This window comes from Podarcis pityusensis, assembly GCF_964106645.2.
Source record: "Podarcis pityusensis genome assembly, chromosome: 1".
Classification (NCBI taxonomy): domain Eukaryota; kingdom Metazoa; phylum Chordata; class Lepidosauria; order Squamata; family Lacertidae; genus Podarcis; species Podarcis pityusensis.
Window position 1 is genome coordinate 84,183,574 of NC_138028.1, and position 17,411 is coordinate 84,200,984.

At 43.4% G+C, this 17,411-nt stretch overlaps 1 protein-coding gene across 3 annotated transcripts in view; it reads left to right on the forward strand.

The window, feature by feature from the left end:
- The first annotated feature begins 7,105 nt into the window (after window positions 1-7,105).
- KDM2A (lysine demethylase 2A) overlaps window positions 7,106-17,411 on the forward strand; it is a 59,159-nt gene continuing 48,853 nt past the window's right edge. Inside the window, exons 1-3 of one of the 3 annotated variants that reach the window (XM_080994204.1) lie at window positions 7,106-7,207; window positions 8,026-8,053; window positions 9,813-9,917. In XM_080994204.1, the coding sequence (XP_080850330.1) occupies window positions 7,188-7,207; window positions 8,026-8,053; window positions 9,813-9,917 (153 nt within the window). In that variant the 5' untranslated portion in view covers window positions 7,106-7,187. The remainder of the gene's footprint in view (window positions 7,208-8,025; window positions 8,054-9,812; window positions 9,918-17,411) is intronic. The other 2 variants (XM_080994205.1, XM_080994203.1) reach the window with 2 other exon arrangements.

Sequence of the window (17,411 nt, forward strand, 5' to 3'; positions counted from 1 at the left end):
GTTATTTTAAACATTTTTTTTCCAATTCATTATATATCATTTCCCAGAAAGTCTTTATAACTTTGCATGACCACCGCAGATGATAAAAGGTAACTTCTTTTTCTTTACATTTCCAGCAGGTATTTGTACTTGTTCTATACATTTTTGCTAGCTTACTAGGAGTCAAATACCACCGGTACATCATTTTCATGTAATTTTCTTTTAGCGTAGAACATGCCATGAATTTCAAATCCGTTTTCCATAACCATTCCCAGTCTGAATGTTGTGCTCCAAATCCTTTGCCCAGTGTATCATTGCAGATTTAACCTGTTCATCTTTTGTATGCCATTCCAAGAGTCACTACTTTGGAGAACATTCTGGGCTCCAGAATGATTGAAGAATGGAGAAGGATGTTTATATGCTTTCAGCCCAACATTTGTTCAATGGTACGCACTGGATTGGGGTGGGATAAGAGTTGAATATAAATTTAACAGAAAAATCCATAGCATCTAGGGCTAGAACTTTGGAAACAGCTACTGTACTGGACAGCACATTCCAACAATATGACCTTGAGGTGGAAATAAGTCAGAGCTCATTGCATGGCAGCTGAAATCATGTGATGAGGCAGCCATGCAAAGCCTCCAGTCATAAGACAAACTCATCACAATAACCACCCATAGCCACACACACACACAAACCCAGGGGAGAGAGGATGGAATACCACTGAGTTGGAGGCTATAGACATCAATGAAATGGAAAAGATCTCAGTTCAAATCTTCAGTTAGGCACAACGCTCTTTGGATGACATAGGACAAATCATAATCTGTCAAATGAGGCTATTTCATAGGATTTATCTGAAAATAAAACGGGATAGCCCCCAAGCAGGACATTCTGAGCTCCTTGGAAGAAGGGCATGTCATATAAGGTGCATTTTAAATTAACTTCTATCCCTGATTTTTAAATTAAATAAAAGTATGTAACTCTTTTCTCTGTTTGTTATGCTTCTGAAGCTAATAGGTTGGGCAGATGCAGAAAAGAACACAGCTCCGCCATCTTTAGTATATATCCTGGATCCAAACCACTTAGGACTTTATGGATACTAATCTACTACTGGAACCCAGTGCAGATTCAACAAAAACAGATTAATATGTTCCCAAAAGCAAACCCCAGACAACACTCTGGCTGCATCATTTTGCACCAACTGAAGTTTCAAACACTTTTCAGGGGCAGCCCCACCTAAAGCACATTGCATTAATCTAATCTGAATATGATCACAACATGAGGCGCAATGAGGCAGTGTGTCTGGCTGTTGACCAGAAGGTTAGTGGGCAGTTGTGGGCAGAATTCCTGCATTGCAGGGGGTTGGACTAGATGACTCTCAGGGGTCCCTTCCAACTCTGGAATTCTGTGATTCTATGGCTCTATAAGTCACAGTGGTGAAGCCTGCTTTTTTGCAGGAAAGAGCACAGGTGGCACACTCACTTAAACTGGGCAAAAGTAGTGCTGGCCACAGCCCACGCCCAACAGTCCAGGAGTATACAATACAGGGGCACATTCAAACTGCAAATGTCATTCAGTGTGAATACTTTACTTTGCAACTCCATCTGCTGCACGTGTAACCTTGCACTGATTTCCCTGTTGACCAACAGCATCTCACCATGCTCAGACATTGGTTTCCACAGCATCTCTAGAATCCTGGGGGAAGATGGGGGAAGAATGACATAGAAAAGAGAGATAGGCCTGAGTGTCTCCTGCATATTATTGATAGCACCCCATGCCAAACAGGTGTCCCCCAAAACCACCTTCTGGGCCCTGCCCACCGAGATAGGACTGCAGTCATCACAAAACAGTGCATCCAAGCCCCATCCTGTCCAAACAGCACAGGAGTCATCAATTAGTCCCATGGATTAAAAAAGCGTGCCTGCAGGGGCGTCTTACCCATAGAGGCTAGTGGTGCAGGGCGCCAGGGCACCAAGTTCTGGAGGGTGCCAGGGAAGAGGCGGAGGCTAGACGCGGCGCGTCCCGGCATCAGCTCGCCGCCCTTGCCTGCCTCCGCCATGCTGCGTCGAAGCAGCACTGCGCCCGGAGCCTCCGTCTGCTGTGGCCACCATGGCACGAAGCAGCCAGTTGAGCTAGGACGCACCACATCCAGCCTCCACCTGTTCCCCGCCAGAGGAGCCGCCCTCCAGCTGCTGCCTGCCTCCTCCAGCCCCACCGGCAGCGTCATCCTTCCTAAAAAAAACTCTGGGAAACGGGGGGGGGGGCACCGGAGGGAGCTTTGCACCACAGCGCCAGATATGCTTAAGACGGTCCTGCATGCCTGGAACTGCTATCTTAAGTATATATTTTGTTAGGCTGCAATCATTTCTAATTGACAGAGAGAATAGAACCATACACAAACCACATGGAAAGTGCTTCCATTCATGCAAAAGGAGATATAACCCTCCATTTCTGGGATTCACTTCCAGGTTCCCGGCACTGCACGTGTGTGTGTGTTGTTGTGCACAAATAGAGCACATGTAAATGGAGAGTTGCCTGAAGATGTGTTTCAAGGTAAAAAAAAGGCATCAGTGAGGGAAACAGCTTTATCTTCATGGGGAACGAATTCCACAAGCAGGAAGCCACCACAGAGGACGCCCTATGCCACATTACTACATTCCAAGCCATGCACATTGATGGGACTGCGAGATGCGGCTCCCCTGCATTCACATGCACAAATACATAGGCACATTTTATACAGACACACACAAAGAGTAATACTAGTAATAATAATAATAATAATAATAATAATAATAATAATAATAGTTTATTATTTATACCCTGTGGCTCCCAACTGAATATTAAAAACACAATAAAACATCAAACATTAAAAACTTCCCTAAACAGGACTGCCTTCAGATATCTTCTAAAAGTCAGATAGCTGCTTATTTCATTGATATCTGATGGGAGGGTGCTCCACAAGGCAAGCGCCACCACCGAGAAGGCCCTCTGCCTGGTTCCCTGTAAATTTGCAGTGAGGGAACTGCCAGAAGGCTCTCGAAGCTGGACCTCAGTGTCCGGGTTGAATGATGCAGGTGAGGCCGTTTAGGGCATTAAAGGTCAGCACCAGCACTTTGCATTGTGCACGGAAACATAATACTAGTGCTGGGAATAGGTAGAAACAGTGATGTTAATTGGATTGGCATTGCTACAGGCCACCCCAATCTTTGCTAAGCAGGAGCAAGTTTCCCAGGGTCTTGGCTTCAGCAGGGTTTTTGCTGCTTTGGAGCAAGGCAAGGCGGAGTCTGTTGTGTCTTTAAGAAATATGGTTTATTCACAAATATGTACACCTGAGTTTTATAAAGGGAATGCAGAACAATATACTCCAAGGATGTCTCTTGTCGCTCCCTTCATACCTTACGCAAGCTTGGTTCCAGAGCAGAAGCCAGCCATGCTCCCCAGACTCTGGGTGCAGCCTCTCCCAGCAGCACCAGACCGAGGGCATTGCTGTGCACGCAGTTCCCCTGCACAGGGCGCTGAGCTGAGGGAGTGCAAAACTGAGAAGATCCATAACAGAGAAGTTCTCTATCACCATATTACAAATGATCACCAAAGTCCGCTCCTGTTTTCAGCCAGTGCTTCATGGAATTTCTGGCCCTCTCTTCCTCTTCCTAAAAAAGTTTCGCTCCAAACACAACTGCTATTGTCCTTTACAGTACTTGCTAACACATAGCTGGAGGACGAACTCCACTCCACTTTGTCTGACGCTGAATAGCTCACCCTTTGTCAGGGTAATGACCCCGCCATCACCTGTCTTTGTTCTCTGATAGCACCTCTCTCAGCCAATCTCCTGAGGAAGCTGGCTTGATTTATGTTAATCTTTTAGGCCTTGCTAAATCCATTGATTAAACCCCACATTTACTTAATGCCATAAATTATGGGGAGGACCTGGCACCCAGGAATTTTAGGGGATCCTTGTCCCCTGGAGACCCATAACATTATATTTGAGCATGTGCACAATGTCCTTTGTTTCTGGTAAACTGACCTAGTCATCCCCACATTCCTGTGGAATAAGGCAGAGAAATTTTTAAATGAAACAGCACTACAGCTTGGGAAGGTCCAGAGCTCAGTGGCTGAGATTCTGTGTAGCTTGCAGAAGGTCCCCATTTCACTCACCTGCATCTCCAGGTGGGGCTAGAATAGATCTCTGTTTGAAAGCCTGGAGAGTCACTGCTAGTCAGTGTAGGCTGAGCTGGATGGCCCAGTGTACAAGATAAAAAGGTAAAGGTACCACTGCCCGTACGGGCCAGTTGTGTCCGACTCTAGGGTTGTGCGCCCATCTCACTTAAGAGGCCAGGGGCCAGTGCTGTCCGGAGACACTTCCGGGTCACGTGGCCAGCATGACGAAGCTGCTCTGGCGAGCCGGCACCAGCGCAGCACACAGAAACGCTGTTTACCTTCCTGCTATAAAGCGGTACCTATTTATCTACTTGCACTTAAGAGTGCTTTCGAACTGCTAGGTGGGCAGGAGCTGGGACCGAACGACGGGAGCTCACCCCGCCGCGGGGATTCGAACTGCCGACCATGCGATCAGCAAGCCCTAGGCGCTGAGGTTTTACCCACAGCGCCACCCGCGTCCCAGTGTACGAGATAGGCAGTCTTAAAACCCAGCATTATTTACTCTTTTTAAAAAGAGAAAAAGCTAAGCACTATAGATGCAATATGTTAACTTGAAGCAACATCCATCTAAAACACTGCCAGATGGGCTTAAAAAAAAAAGGCATAGGTATTGGAGACAAAATGGGAAACAGAAAGATGGATCAGGTTTTTACATAACCTGTCAGACTGGAGAACCAAGGAGTGCCTCCTTTGATGCATTTAAGCTCATTTGGCTGTAGCCACACCTAAGAGCTGAATTCGCCTTTGAAAGTCAAGCAGTGGCAAAGAAATGTAGAATCTGAAAACAAAAATGACCAAAAACTGTTTAAGGGAATCTTAAAAATTAATACATTGATTGCAGTATAAACTTAAAAAAAAAAAGTTAACCTCTTCTCTGTCTCCAGTTTCTTACAAGTTTCACTGAACCCAAGATACTAAAGGCAAAAGCAAAAATGGGTTTATACTAATCTGGCAATTGTTTCGCAGAATACTAACTGTAAGGAGAGTCAAATTAAACATTCTTGTGATGCTAAGAGCCCTTCTCATCAACCTGAAATTCTACACAAAGAACAGGGCACTGTTGAGATCTGTCCGTTTAATTTCTTTATTTGTGAATTGCACAGACAACCAAATGTAGTTAGACATACATTCCAGGTTGATTTTAAACAATTCTGATATATGATCAACCTAAACAATGTTTCAAAACGAACGAGGACCCTCGTTTTCTAAGTGGGCATGAGATTTGATTGATTATATCACAGTCCTAAACGCATTGGTTGGTTTCGACAGAAAGTTTCTTCTGTTGCGGTTGGGAGGGAGGTGTTAATTCTATATTACCGCAGGCATCGTCTGTCAATTCATGCATTTCAACCACACTGAAACCCCGAGCCGTCATGTTTTTCACAGAAGTCTACGAATTGCGATCAAAATCGGGATACTAAACAATAGAGCGTATCATAGTTTAAGTAGGGTGCAATCTGCACAAGCCTAAAAGTTTTTGGTTTTTTAAAAAAAATCTTTTACTCCAGAGCAAGTTCCACCGGGACGTGCTGCTACTTAGATACACATAGGATGAGGTTTGCTCCGTCGTCATAATTTGCTGTTTTACCGAACTCTATTTATTGTATAAACTAATGTACACTCAAGTCTTCTTCAAAATTTAGATCCACGCCCCTGTGCTTTTCAACATATTTTACGTTTCGTAAACGTAATCTAATCAAACTAACAAAAGCCTGATTTAATCCAAACTGAACAGCCCCTCCCTTGACTTCTGCCGGGCGGGGGGGAATCCTCCAAAAGATTAGGTTAACTTCACACCTTTGAGGAAATTTATCTCAACATTAACTGACGCTGAAGTAATTATATACTGGCAACAGCCAGCCGCCAGGATGCATTTGGTTTCTGATATTTAGTTGACAGTGTGCATGGCCCTTTGATTCAGTTTTTTTGGGGGCTTTCCGCGCGGTTTCTGGAAAATAAGAGTACTGTATCCCTTTTCTGCACCACTTTACTGTTTACCACCGCGGCGTGACGCCGAAAAAGAATATTCTCACGGCAGGTTATGTTAGATGCAACAGAGTGAGCTCGGAGGAAGGCGGGGAAGGTGTTTTTTCCTATCCTGTCCTAAACATCCCTACACGTGGTCAGCCCAACTGAACTGCTGCGAGATTCGTTTAAAAACTTCAGTCTCAGCAAACCGGACAGGTCTCCAAACCAGATACCCAATTTTTTTAAGTCACTCACTCCCTTGTCCGAAACAGAGGCATAAACATAGCCTCTGGCAATTGTGGGCTTGGTGGGTGGGGATGCCGTTTCCAGAAAAGATAAGAGGACATTCCACCCCCTGCAAAAAAAAAATTAAAAGATAAAGCAACTATTCTTGCAGCCGATCTGCTATTTGTTCTCTCTGCAGCCGACACAAAGACAAAGCCTTGGGATGTTTGATGCCCGCCGTTACCTGCGGAGCCACTCTGAGCAGGGCATGTCCCCCCCAAAAGCCTCGTATCGCTAAATGGGCCTAGAACTGGGAACTCCCTGTGTCCCCTTTAAAACAAAACAGAGTGTGGAGGCCTCTTTATCTACACACTTTGAAGAAATCCAGCCCTTAAACTTCTTACTCTGGATTAGTTCCATTGAGATCAATAGCCCTAATCCAGTCTGACTCTCAGCACATGAAGAGGGACCGCTGCCTACAGTCGCTAGCGCCGGGCAGACAGCTGCCGTTACTGCGCACGCGCCAGAAACCGTATTAGTATTTCCAATAGGCAAAGCAACAGAAAACTACAGTTTTACGTAAGACTCCGATCAAGCCAGAAGGGTGACCAAAAAAAAAAAAAAACCCCCACACAAAGGCGCATGCGTCTCCACTGCCTGACTCTAGGCCAAAAAGAGGCAGTCTGCGCTCTCGCGCTTGCGCAGTTAGGCTGCTCTTGTTTCTGGGTGGGGAAAATTACGCCTGCGCATGGTAGGCGCCTGCCCTTAGGGAGGGGGGTCAGCGAGAGAAGGATATGCCGCGCAGGCGCAGTATGGCGGCCTTGTATGTGTGTATGTGAGAGTCTGACGGGTTCAAAATGGCGGCGGCTGCTTCTATGTGAGGGGAAGAGTCTGGGGGTTGTGGGGAGGGATCGGGTGGCGGTGTCGGACGGGCGCCGGTGGGTTGGGGGGCCCAGCTGCGCGGTGCTGGGTCGCAGCTCCTTGGCCCCAAGAGGCGGCGCGGCGGTGCTTGCTGGCCCAGCGCCTTGAGAGGCTGCGGTCGCGTCCCAGGGGGGTGTTAGGGCTTGGGCTCGGGTTCGAGTTCGGGGAATGCGCGAGGAGCTTCGCGTGGGGCCGGCGTTACTGAGCCCGGGTGGAGCGGGGGGCTGGCTGGGCTGGGTGGGGGCATCTGAGGTGAGCCGAGTGGGCTGAGCTGAGGGGTGTGTGGATGCCCTAGAAAGGCAAGTTGTGGGACTGGGAAGGCTGGACATGTAGGTGAGACTGGTCTGGATTTGGGGCACAGGGGTCCACGACCTACAGCCCAAGAACAGCAACTGAGAGCTGATTTGTTTCATGACTGGATGGAGGTGGGGGAGACTTTCTGTAAGGGCAGGAGCTGGAGAGAGAGTTGCTTTCCCTCCTGAGGAGTTATGGCTCTGGGTTCCCAACTTGGAGGGTAGGGTGAAGAGAGACTGTAGTTCTCAGGGCAACCCCCTCCCGCCCAAGGCTGGCCTCGCTGAGAGGAGCTGAGGAACTGAGCGCCCTCCAGAGCCTACCTGATGACGCCCCCTTTCCCCCAACAGTGGGATCGGGGTCCCTTCTTTTTGAGGGGCTTATAGCCCATTTTGGATGCTAACGTTCTCCAGCCTTCAGGGTCGAAGAGTAATGCACTTGGGAATTAATTGACTTTCCGGCTTCTCTTTTCTCCTGCCCTAGGAAGGGGCAAAGGAAAACCAGAGACCTGGTAAGATATAGCGATATTTCTATTATTTTGTTTTGCAAACAGTCCTATACAGTATCTCGTTCTTTCCCTCTTGCCCTGTGCGAGCCAGGGTGCCTCATTGCGTTTATGTCACTACAAACAATGAGTGATATTCTAGTGCTTAAAATGCAGACAAGAGTTTCTGCTTGCTCTGATTTGTGTCTCTCTTCTGCTGGAATGGAGTTGAACTGGCATGTGGGGTGCCGATCCTCTGCGTTTTACTGACTTTGGGACTTTTGAGGCTGTTTGGAAAGAGAGAGGCACACACAAGGCTGATTTGGAATAGGAGGTGGCAAGTAGGAGCTTCTGAGTTTCACTTACCCCACCCAAAACCCTCCTGCTACTGTATACAGGAAGCCCGCAACTTACGCGCATTTAACTTGTGCACATTCAGCTTTATGCGTGTGGCAAAAATATTAAATAAAAATTAAAAGGGGGCCGGGTTCCAGGAAATTGACTTTGGCAGTCCCACATGTCATTGAACTCAGTGTGTTTTGACTATACTGTACATGATTTTGGCTTTAGGCATAATTCCCAGAATGTAACCCCTCGTAAGTTGCAGGCTTACTGTACTTGAAAATGTAAACAGAGATCATTTAGGCAATTTTGTATTGGCTTGAAATCGAGTTATGTTGTGGTCTGTATCTTATACTACTTGCTTAGCCCATGCAAAATGTTAAGCGGTTGCTGAAATGACTGTTTTCTGGTGATTGACTGCTGACCCAGTCTTGTAAAGTGTCTACCACTAAAACAGTACCACCATAACTTATATACACCATTTTGGGATATGCTCAGGATCCATATCATTTCTTTTATTTGCTTGATGCATAAAGTACCTTTACACAGGCTTCTCTAGAATTAAATGTTCCATTCACTAACTTCTCCTTAACTGAGCAATAAAATAGTTGTGACACACATGTCCTGACTGAGATACAGTGGTAGTAAAGGTGTGAATGGACTACAGCATATATGATGGCCTGCTGTCATATATTGTGCCTACACTAGCCAATTAAAACATTATGCTGTTGAACTGCTGTAGTTGGTGTCTGACTGCATTTGGTCAGACTAGATCTAGGTTATGCCATAATCAGTAGCAGAATTCTGCCTCTATAATGGTGGGTAACTCTTACAGTATTCAAATGAACAATGGATTGCGTACTTTTGTCTTCTCCGCATAGAACCAAACTGCAGTTTCAACAAATGCTGAGAGGGGTCCTTGGTTGTGGGATGCAGTAATATAGTAAACTGAGCCCTCTGTATTGATTCCATTGTGTTTAATCATGGTATCTCTATTGTTTTGAAACATTTCCTGGGAAAATTCCTATAGGTATTTGCTGACCAAACTGAGCATGTTTGTTCTTTTACTGACTTTCCAATTCATTTAAAAAGCAGACACCACATAGAATACTCTGTCGCCACCTAGCATGTATATTTACTTGGGTACTTGACAAAACTATGAAAGTATTGCTTGATGTTAAAGTGTGGATACTATGAGACTGATTCCATTGTGGAATATCCATATCACCACTTGGGATTTTTGTTTTATTTGAATTGACCCTAGTTTTAAAAAATGGCCGTGGCTTAATCAGGTCCTAAAAATTTAGTCATCCTGTTACTTCATAGTCATTGTTAATTTTCCATTCTTGATTCATGACATTTCATATTGTTGATAAAACCAAGGCAATAAAGAGTTAAAGTGGAATTTCTAATCTGTTCTACTTCCTTATTCTGGTATCTTTAGGAGGAAGAAGAGGAAGACAGCAGTTCTGATATCTCATTCTCGCTCTCATCAGAAGAGTCTGAGATGGAACCTGAAGAAGAGCGGGTCCGTTATAGCAAAAGGCTGGTCAGTATATACTCTTATTCATAGTGTTTCTATCCATAACTTTTTATATCCACTCTAACTAAAAGAAACAAACAAACAAAAATGTAAATAATTGTCCAGTAATGTTAATAGGCTCAATTTCAAAGTTTGTGATTTAGTAGCCACTTCAAGCTAGTCATAAATTTTAAAATTGTGCTTCCAGAAGAGGAGTGTAGTACGTCTACTAAAAGTTTCCTACAGTTGAATACAGCAAAGGCTGAGGTGATGATGGTTAGCAAAGCTGGAGGTGACTGAGCAAGAATGTGGACACACATGTTTGGCCTCCATTGTGCTTTCAGTTTTGTAGTTTTGGATTATCACAGGTGTGCTATCTTGAATTTAACACTGTGTCCAGAAGCTCAGGTTGTGGTGGTGTTAAAGTGCTTTAATTGACTACATCTGATGTGAAAGCTTGGGTATTTAGTCCAATTTGGACCTGGTGAGTTGTTCATGTTTGTACCCTTAAGGCTAATTCACCATAATGTATTTTGTGGAGCTTACCTTGAGGATGAGTCAGAAGCTTCTCAAATGGTATACTGTGCTGCAGCTCATTTCCTGAGAAGAGTAGGTTTTATAGATCATAGTATACCTAATGCTTCAGTGCTTGTTACTGCAGAATCTGTTAGTGTCCAACATACCATATGAGGGGTTTTGTGGGATCAGTTTCAGTTGTGAGAGCCTGATGATATGAACAAAGTGTTTGAAGCAGTGCATCCAAACAGGGCTGGTTACTGAAGTGCAGACAGTCACCTGATCAGCAGGAGTTCAAAGCAGGGCCCTTCACAAGGCCCTTGCAAAGAGCTCTGTGTTGTGCTTTGAAGTACTGAGGATCAGCTGACCAGCAGTGCTCCAGAAGCAATTGTGAAGGATTACTGGCAGGTGGACATCCTCACGCACCTGTCAGATTTGGACTGTGGGGGTGAAGGTAAGGATCTGGCCTGTCAGCTGGATCCAGTCCCCTGGAGTAATGCATAGTTATGTGATATGGTGCTGCCCGGCTGCTTGAAGGTGGTGGTCGTGGTGTGGTCTTTCCTGAAAAATCTTGCCTTGGATCCAATGGTATGTGGCAACTTGGGCCTAATTGCAAAATACCCTATTTCAGAGGAAGGTGCTTGCTTGAGAGGGTAGTAGTGGTTTAAATACAGGTGTATCTGTGTGAAATATATTATATTTAGCCTTACCAGTCTGGGTTCCAACCTGGCTTAGGGACTGAGTTGGCCTTAATTGCACTGATGGGTGACCTTTATAAGGTGAGGGAAAGTAGGGTTGCAACCCAGTTAATCTTTCTTGATCTCAGCAGCTTTTGATATTAAGCTTAGTATCTTTCTGGATCAGCTCTATGGTTTGGGGGTTGGAGGTGTTGTTCAGCATATCTGCCCAGCTTGATTGCAGAGTAGTACTGGGTGACTGTGTTTGCCCCCTAGCAGTTATTCTCTTGGATACCACTGTGCAGTACTTTGTCCTCAATGCTATTTAACATCTAAGTAAAGCCATTGGGATTTAGAGCACAATGTCTTCAGTATTATTATATTTATTTTTATTATTATTATTCATCATTAATTATTAAGTTTATATACTACCCTTTATCAAAAGGTCCCAGGGCAGTGTACAACATTACAAATCTATTTTATGGAGCATAAGATTGAAAACATAAAACAAAGCATAGTTATAGGCAGCATAATAAAATAATAATAATAATAATAATAATAATAATAATAATAACAGTCCCTCTGTTCCCACAACTTTAACAGGCCATAGATTATTTAATGGCCTAAGGTCTTGGTAAAGACAAATGTTTTAGGCTGGCACCTAAAGACATGTAGTGATAACACCAGGTGAGCCATTCTGGGGAGAGCATTCCACAGATGGGGAGCCACCACAGAAAAGGTCAGTTCTTATGTTGTCATCCTCCAAACCTCTCGTGGAGAGGGGCATAGAGAAGGGCCTCTGATGACAAATGCAGAGTCCAGATCAATTCGTATGGGGAAAGGTGGTCCTTAAGATACATTCAATGACTGATTTAGGCATGTCCAAATGATGCATGATTGTACACAGAACCTCGAAGTAGCCCCCACATGTCATAAAAATGACACCAAAAGGGGCAGGGTGTATGCGGGGGTCTGGAATGGTAACCCCCATGCAAAATGAGGATTGCCTGTATTGCAGTCTTGAGCTGTGTAAGGCTCATGACAATTGACTCTCCTCCTCTCTTACATCTGAATCTGGTGGCAAGTTCTGAGCTGATATCTAAATGCAGTTGTGTGCTGAATGGATGCCAGTAGACCTTGACTGAATCCTGACAAGGTTATGGATGTTTCCCTCCCTTTGAAGATTTGTAGTCTTTGTCACAAGAATCCTCATTGGCTAAGAGTACATTCTACCAGCTTTGGTAGGCTAGATAAGGACGTCCCTGTTAGGGGTTATAGGCTCACATTGGTCCATGCATGCATTGGTAATCTTGGTTATTGGTTATTGTAATGCACTCTATGCAGGGTTGCACCATACCAAATTCTACATAATCTGTTACTTCAAGAACATGGGATGACCGTCCCCATGCAGTATAAATAGGAAGGAAGAAGTGTAAATGGAGAATAATTGAATTGGAAGTACTTGGGTGCTTGGCTGAAACCAACACATCATAGCTATTATTGAAATTACAGAACTGGAATTTGACCTAATTACTTCTGAGAGATATTCAAAGACACTCTTAGTTTACTGATGTGTAACGTATTTAAGTCTCTCTTGGTTGTTTAAGCTTACAAATGTAATCGGGCATTTTGTTTCTTGGCATCTTTCATTGTTTGTGTATAGGCAAATTATATTACCTTCAACACCCATATTTGTGATTATGATATGTGTGTGGTGGTGCTCAGTCTTTATATGTGCTCAGTCTTTATGGGTTTGTAAAGCTGGGTTTGTGTAGGCTGGAGGAGTGGAATTAAGAGATGGAAGTGTTAATTGTACAAGTTATGGGAGATGGGTTCATATTAGGAAAGAAGAAATGAGAATAAGATCTGGTAGCAAACATTTCCTTTTTTAAAAAAGAGTGGACGGGATGGCTGTACAGCAATTTTGAAACATTCTAACTTCAGGGAATCCTTTTTATATTGGTTTGTCTGCTGAGGTGTCCTTTAGCAATGCCACAAAGCATATGCATGGCAAAGGACTCATGAATATGTTTTGTGCACTCTGAATATGTTTAGTGTGCTCAGCTTAGTTCACTTGATATACTGGTTTCTCCTGTTAGCCCTAGTGGTCAAACCACACCAATTGTATTGTGGAATGAATTTGACATCGCTGCATAAACCTGCACCATGGCATTAAAGAAGTACATTGATAGTACTGAGCAAGCTTTTCTTTTGGTGAGTGTTGTCCTTTGGTAATCTAGTTGTCCTTTAGTAAGAATCCTTAGCATGTATCTAGGAACTACAAAATTTCATAGCATTGCATTTGAAAACCATTCAAAAAAGTATTGTGGTAAAATAAGAAAAAGGAAATTAAGTTGCCCTGAACCTCCAGGATAGGCTAGAGAAAGCAAATTAAAATATATTGATCGTATCTGTCAAAATACTTGTATCTGTAGACGATTGATGGGATTAGATTTTATACTTGTTGTTGACGAGTTTTCCATATAACTTTCAAGAAAGGTTTATTTCAGCATTCAGTTGTGCCAGAAACTAAAAACTGTCTTCCACAAATACCAAGTGGAGCTATCCTTTTGTGTGTGCGTTAGGAATATTGTTAAGTGGTTAGCCAGCAGAGATAAAATTGTTGTAATGGATATAGTCGAACTATTGTAAAGTTGAGGTTCATTTGTTGAGGTCTTTGTAACTGTAGCTAGCTGATGGTTTCAAATATGTAGATAAATTTTGAGTTTCTGCAAAATTGGACTCTCATTTTTAATACTTACCTGCTTTCAAATAGAAAAGTATGTACCTAGTTAGCTACATACAATGATGTTGTGCCTAGCTCTTCAGATAATGCAGTGGTACCTCGTATTACGTACCGTCCCCCTTACGAATGCTGGGGGTTATGCGCTCCTCTAACCTGGATGCCCCTTGTTGCGACCTTTGCCCCGGGATGTGAGCGGAAGTCGCGCTCCGGCTGCGCTGCAGCAGCGGGAGGCGCCATTAGAGAAAGCGCGCCTCATGTTACGAGCAGTCAAAGTCGGCCAATAAGGCTCTTGCTTGCTGGACCAAAAAGGTTCCCCTCCCCTACTCCAAACTCTCTGAACTGCTACCAAAAATATTCTCATGAATCTTTGGGACTGCAAAAGTATAACATTATATATGTGCTTTTTATTGGACCAACATGGCTGGCTATCTATGTTTCACCTGAAAAAGGGTAATTACAACTTTCAAACTGGCCAGTTCGACTGGAATTGTAGACTAAGAGATAAAATTGTGCAAGTAAAAGAAAGAAAGATAAAGAATGTATTTAATTTTTCCAACAATATATGCATAAGAGATATAAGTGAAGTTACTAGAATGCAGTAATAATGGACACAACCATATAAAGTGATGTCTGAACTTCAGCTTCATGTGACCAGCAATAATACTGAAGGCCAGGCGCATTTCAATCCACAAGGGGTCTTTCTTAATGGTCAATAAATGTATAAATTTCAGTGTTGTCACCAGAAAGAAATCATATGGCTGATTTATATAAACAGCTGACCTACCTCATCCTTAGAATTTTTATACAATTAAGTCGCAAGCTGTATAGCAGGGATGTCTAACTGCTTGGCCACCGGGTAGCTTTGGGCTGACCATGGGTTATTTTTTTCCTTATCCCCCCAAAGTAAACCCAACATTTTTGACTTGCCCCTCTAAAAAAGGTTAATACCTTTTACTTTCCTCCCTTAAAAAGATCAACAATTTTGACTTTTCTCCCCCAAAAAACCTCAACGACTTTGACCTGAACCCCCCAAAAAGGGGTAGATCACTGCCAGTTTTTTATTTTGTGAGTAGATCGCAGTCTCTTGGGAGTTGGACGTCCCTGCTGTATCTTCTTCTTCTTTGACAATCACTCGTAGAGTAAGATTGTCTTCCATAAACACAGTTTGAACAATGAGTTCATAAGTGACTGTGGAGGCTGATTCTGGATCCACACATCCTTCCACAGTGGGGACATTGGTTTCCGGGCGGGAGTTGATCACGATGTGGATTTGCCAAGCATGCCTTCCTCTTAGCAAGTGTCTCTCTTGTGTCCTGAGTTCGAGTGTCTTCACAGCCCATGACGCCTTTGGTAAAGGCTGTTCTCCAACTGGAGCGCTCACAGGCCAGTGTTTCCCATTTGTCAGTGTTTATGCTACATTTTTTAAGATTTGTCTTGAGACAGTCTTTAAACCTCTTATGTAGACTACCAGCATTACACTTTCCATTTTTAAGTTCGGAATAGAGTACAGTAGTTGCTTTGGAAGACTGTCATCAGGCATCCGCACAACATGACCACTCCCAACGAAGTTGATGTTGAAGAATCATTGCTTCAACACTGGTGATCTTTGCTTCCTCCAGTACACTGATATTAGTTCGGGTGTCTTCCCAAGTGATGTGTAAAAAATTTTGGAGACACTGTTGATGGAATCTTTCGAGGAGTTGGAGATGGTGTTTATAAGTGGTCCATGTTTCACAAGCATATAGGAAGGTTAGTAGTACAATAGCTTTGTAAACAAGCATTTTGGTTTCCCTGTGAATGTCCTGGTCCTCAAACACTCTGCACTTCAATCGGGAGAAAGCCGCACTCGCAGAGCTCAGGCAATGCTGGGTTTCAGCATCAATGTTGGCCCTTGTGGAAAGATAATTGCCTAGGTAGGAGAAGTGATCAACATTTTCCAACGTTACACCATTGAGTTGGATTTGCGGTGCTGCAGAGGGGTTATGTTGTACTTGTTGGTGCAGCACTTTGGTTTTTTGGATGTTGAGTGATAGGCCAAGCTTTTCGTAAGCATCTGCAAAGATATTTAGGATGGTTTGGAGGTCATCCTCTGAGCGTGCGCACACTATGTTGTCATCAGCATACTGAAGCTCTATGACGGACCCCGCTGTATAGTTTAATGTGGAAGGTGGTATATTTCTAGTGCTCAATCATATATATTTCTGGGGCTTTCAACAGGATCTCTACTTGGCAAATGTCAGCCATCTAGTCCATCTGGCAATTCACTCCGCCCGCCCCCCCCTTAAAAAAAACCATACCCAATTTTGTGCCTAATTTACACTTTTGAGGTTGGGTTTTCTATTTTCTTTTCTTTGGATCTTCTTTACTGGGAATGTATGCATTAATCACGTTACAATACTAATTTTCTGAAACAGTGCTGTTTAGAAATAGAAAATTTTGCACTCAACATCACTGAGACATGCCACACACACACACACACACACACACACACACACACATTGCAGTTGTCAGAGTTCTGAGCTTACTAAGATGAGAAATAGTGAATACATGTTTGGGATAATAGGCAGACATCTTGAAGAATTGGTTTTGAGACCCAACTGCCAGTCAAATTTAAAAGTACGGCGCTAAATAGAGCTATGGCCTTTCCATTATACACAATAGATTTTTGTGTGGAATAGAAGAAGCAGGAGACTGCATTGTCTTGTATTTCTTTTACATTTCTACTTGATAACTGAATTGGAAATTCTCTTTCACCGGTGAAGTGAATGTATTCATTTTTAGTTACTGATACAGTCTCTTATTAATCATTGGTGGACCTTGCAGAGCTTCCTAGGTCACAAGTACTGGTCTTACATGTTTTTAACTTTGATCATAGGCATTTCCATCTGAAAGATTCAGCTGCCCTGATTGAGGACCCCACCCTTTTTTTTCTTCTGTTGGTGTAAATGTAGCTAATTTAGTTTGCATTCACATAGTGATGTCCTTCAAAATTTTCGGGAAAACCCTAATCACTGCTGTTAAAAGAAAGACGTGTCTTTAGATTTTAGAATAAAAAACTACTAATGCATGATATTTTCTGTTCAGTAACACAACCAATGAGCAGAACTCCACTCATAGGACACTCCTGCTGGAGGAAGAGGAAGTGTGATTTTTGCTTCATGCTCCCTGAAAAGTTTGGTTGAAGGAACCTCAAAAGAACAGTGTGAGTGGTGGTACAACAATCTGAAGAGCAAAGGGGGATTAGTTTAAGTCACCCTCTCTCCTTCAGCAGAAGCCTCTCCTGAATCTCAGTCTCTTTCACAAATGGGACACTCTGGATGCAACCCACTGACTTTCTATCAGCTGAGGAGTCCTAGCTTTACTTGCCTGAAGCTTTTAGTATGGAAACAATAGAACTTTTGTGTTTAAACAAAGATTATGTGCTAGCATCAAATACAAAATATAAGAGAAACCACCTAAAAGTTTCTTTTCCATAAAGTTTTCTCAAACAGCTGGCCAAAGTGGTGGAGACTTTTCAAGAGTTTCAAGTCCTAAAGACTTCCTTTGCTGTTCTTTCATTTAATTGGTGGGCAAACGATAATC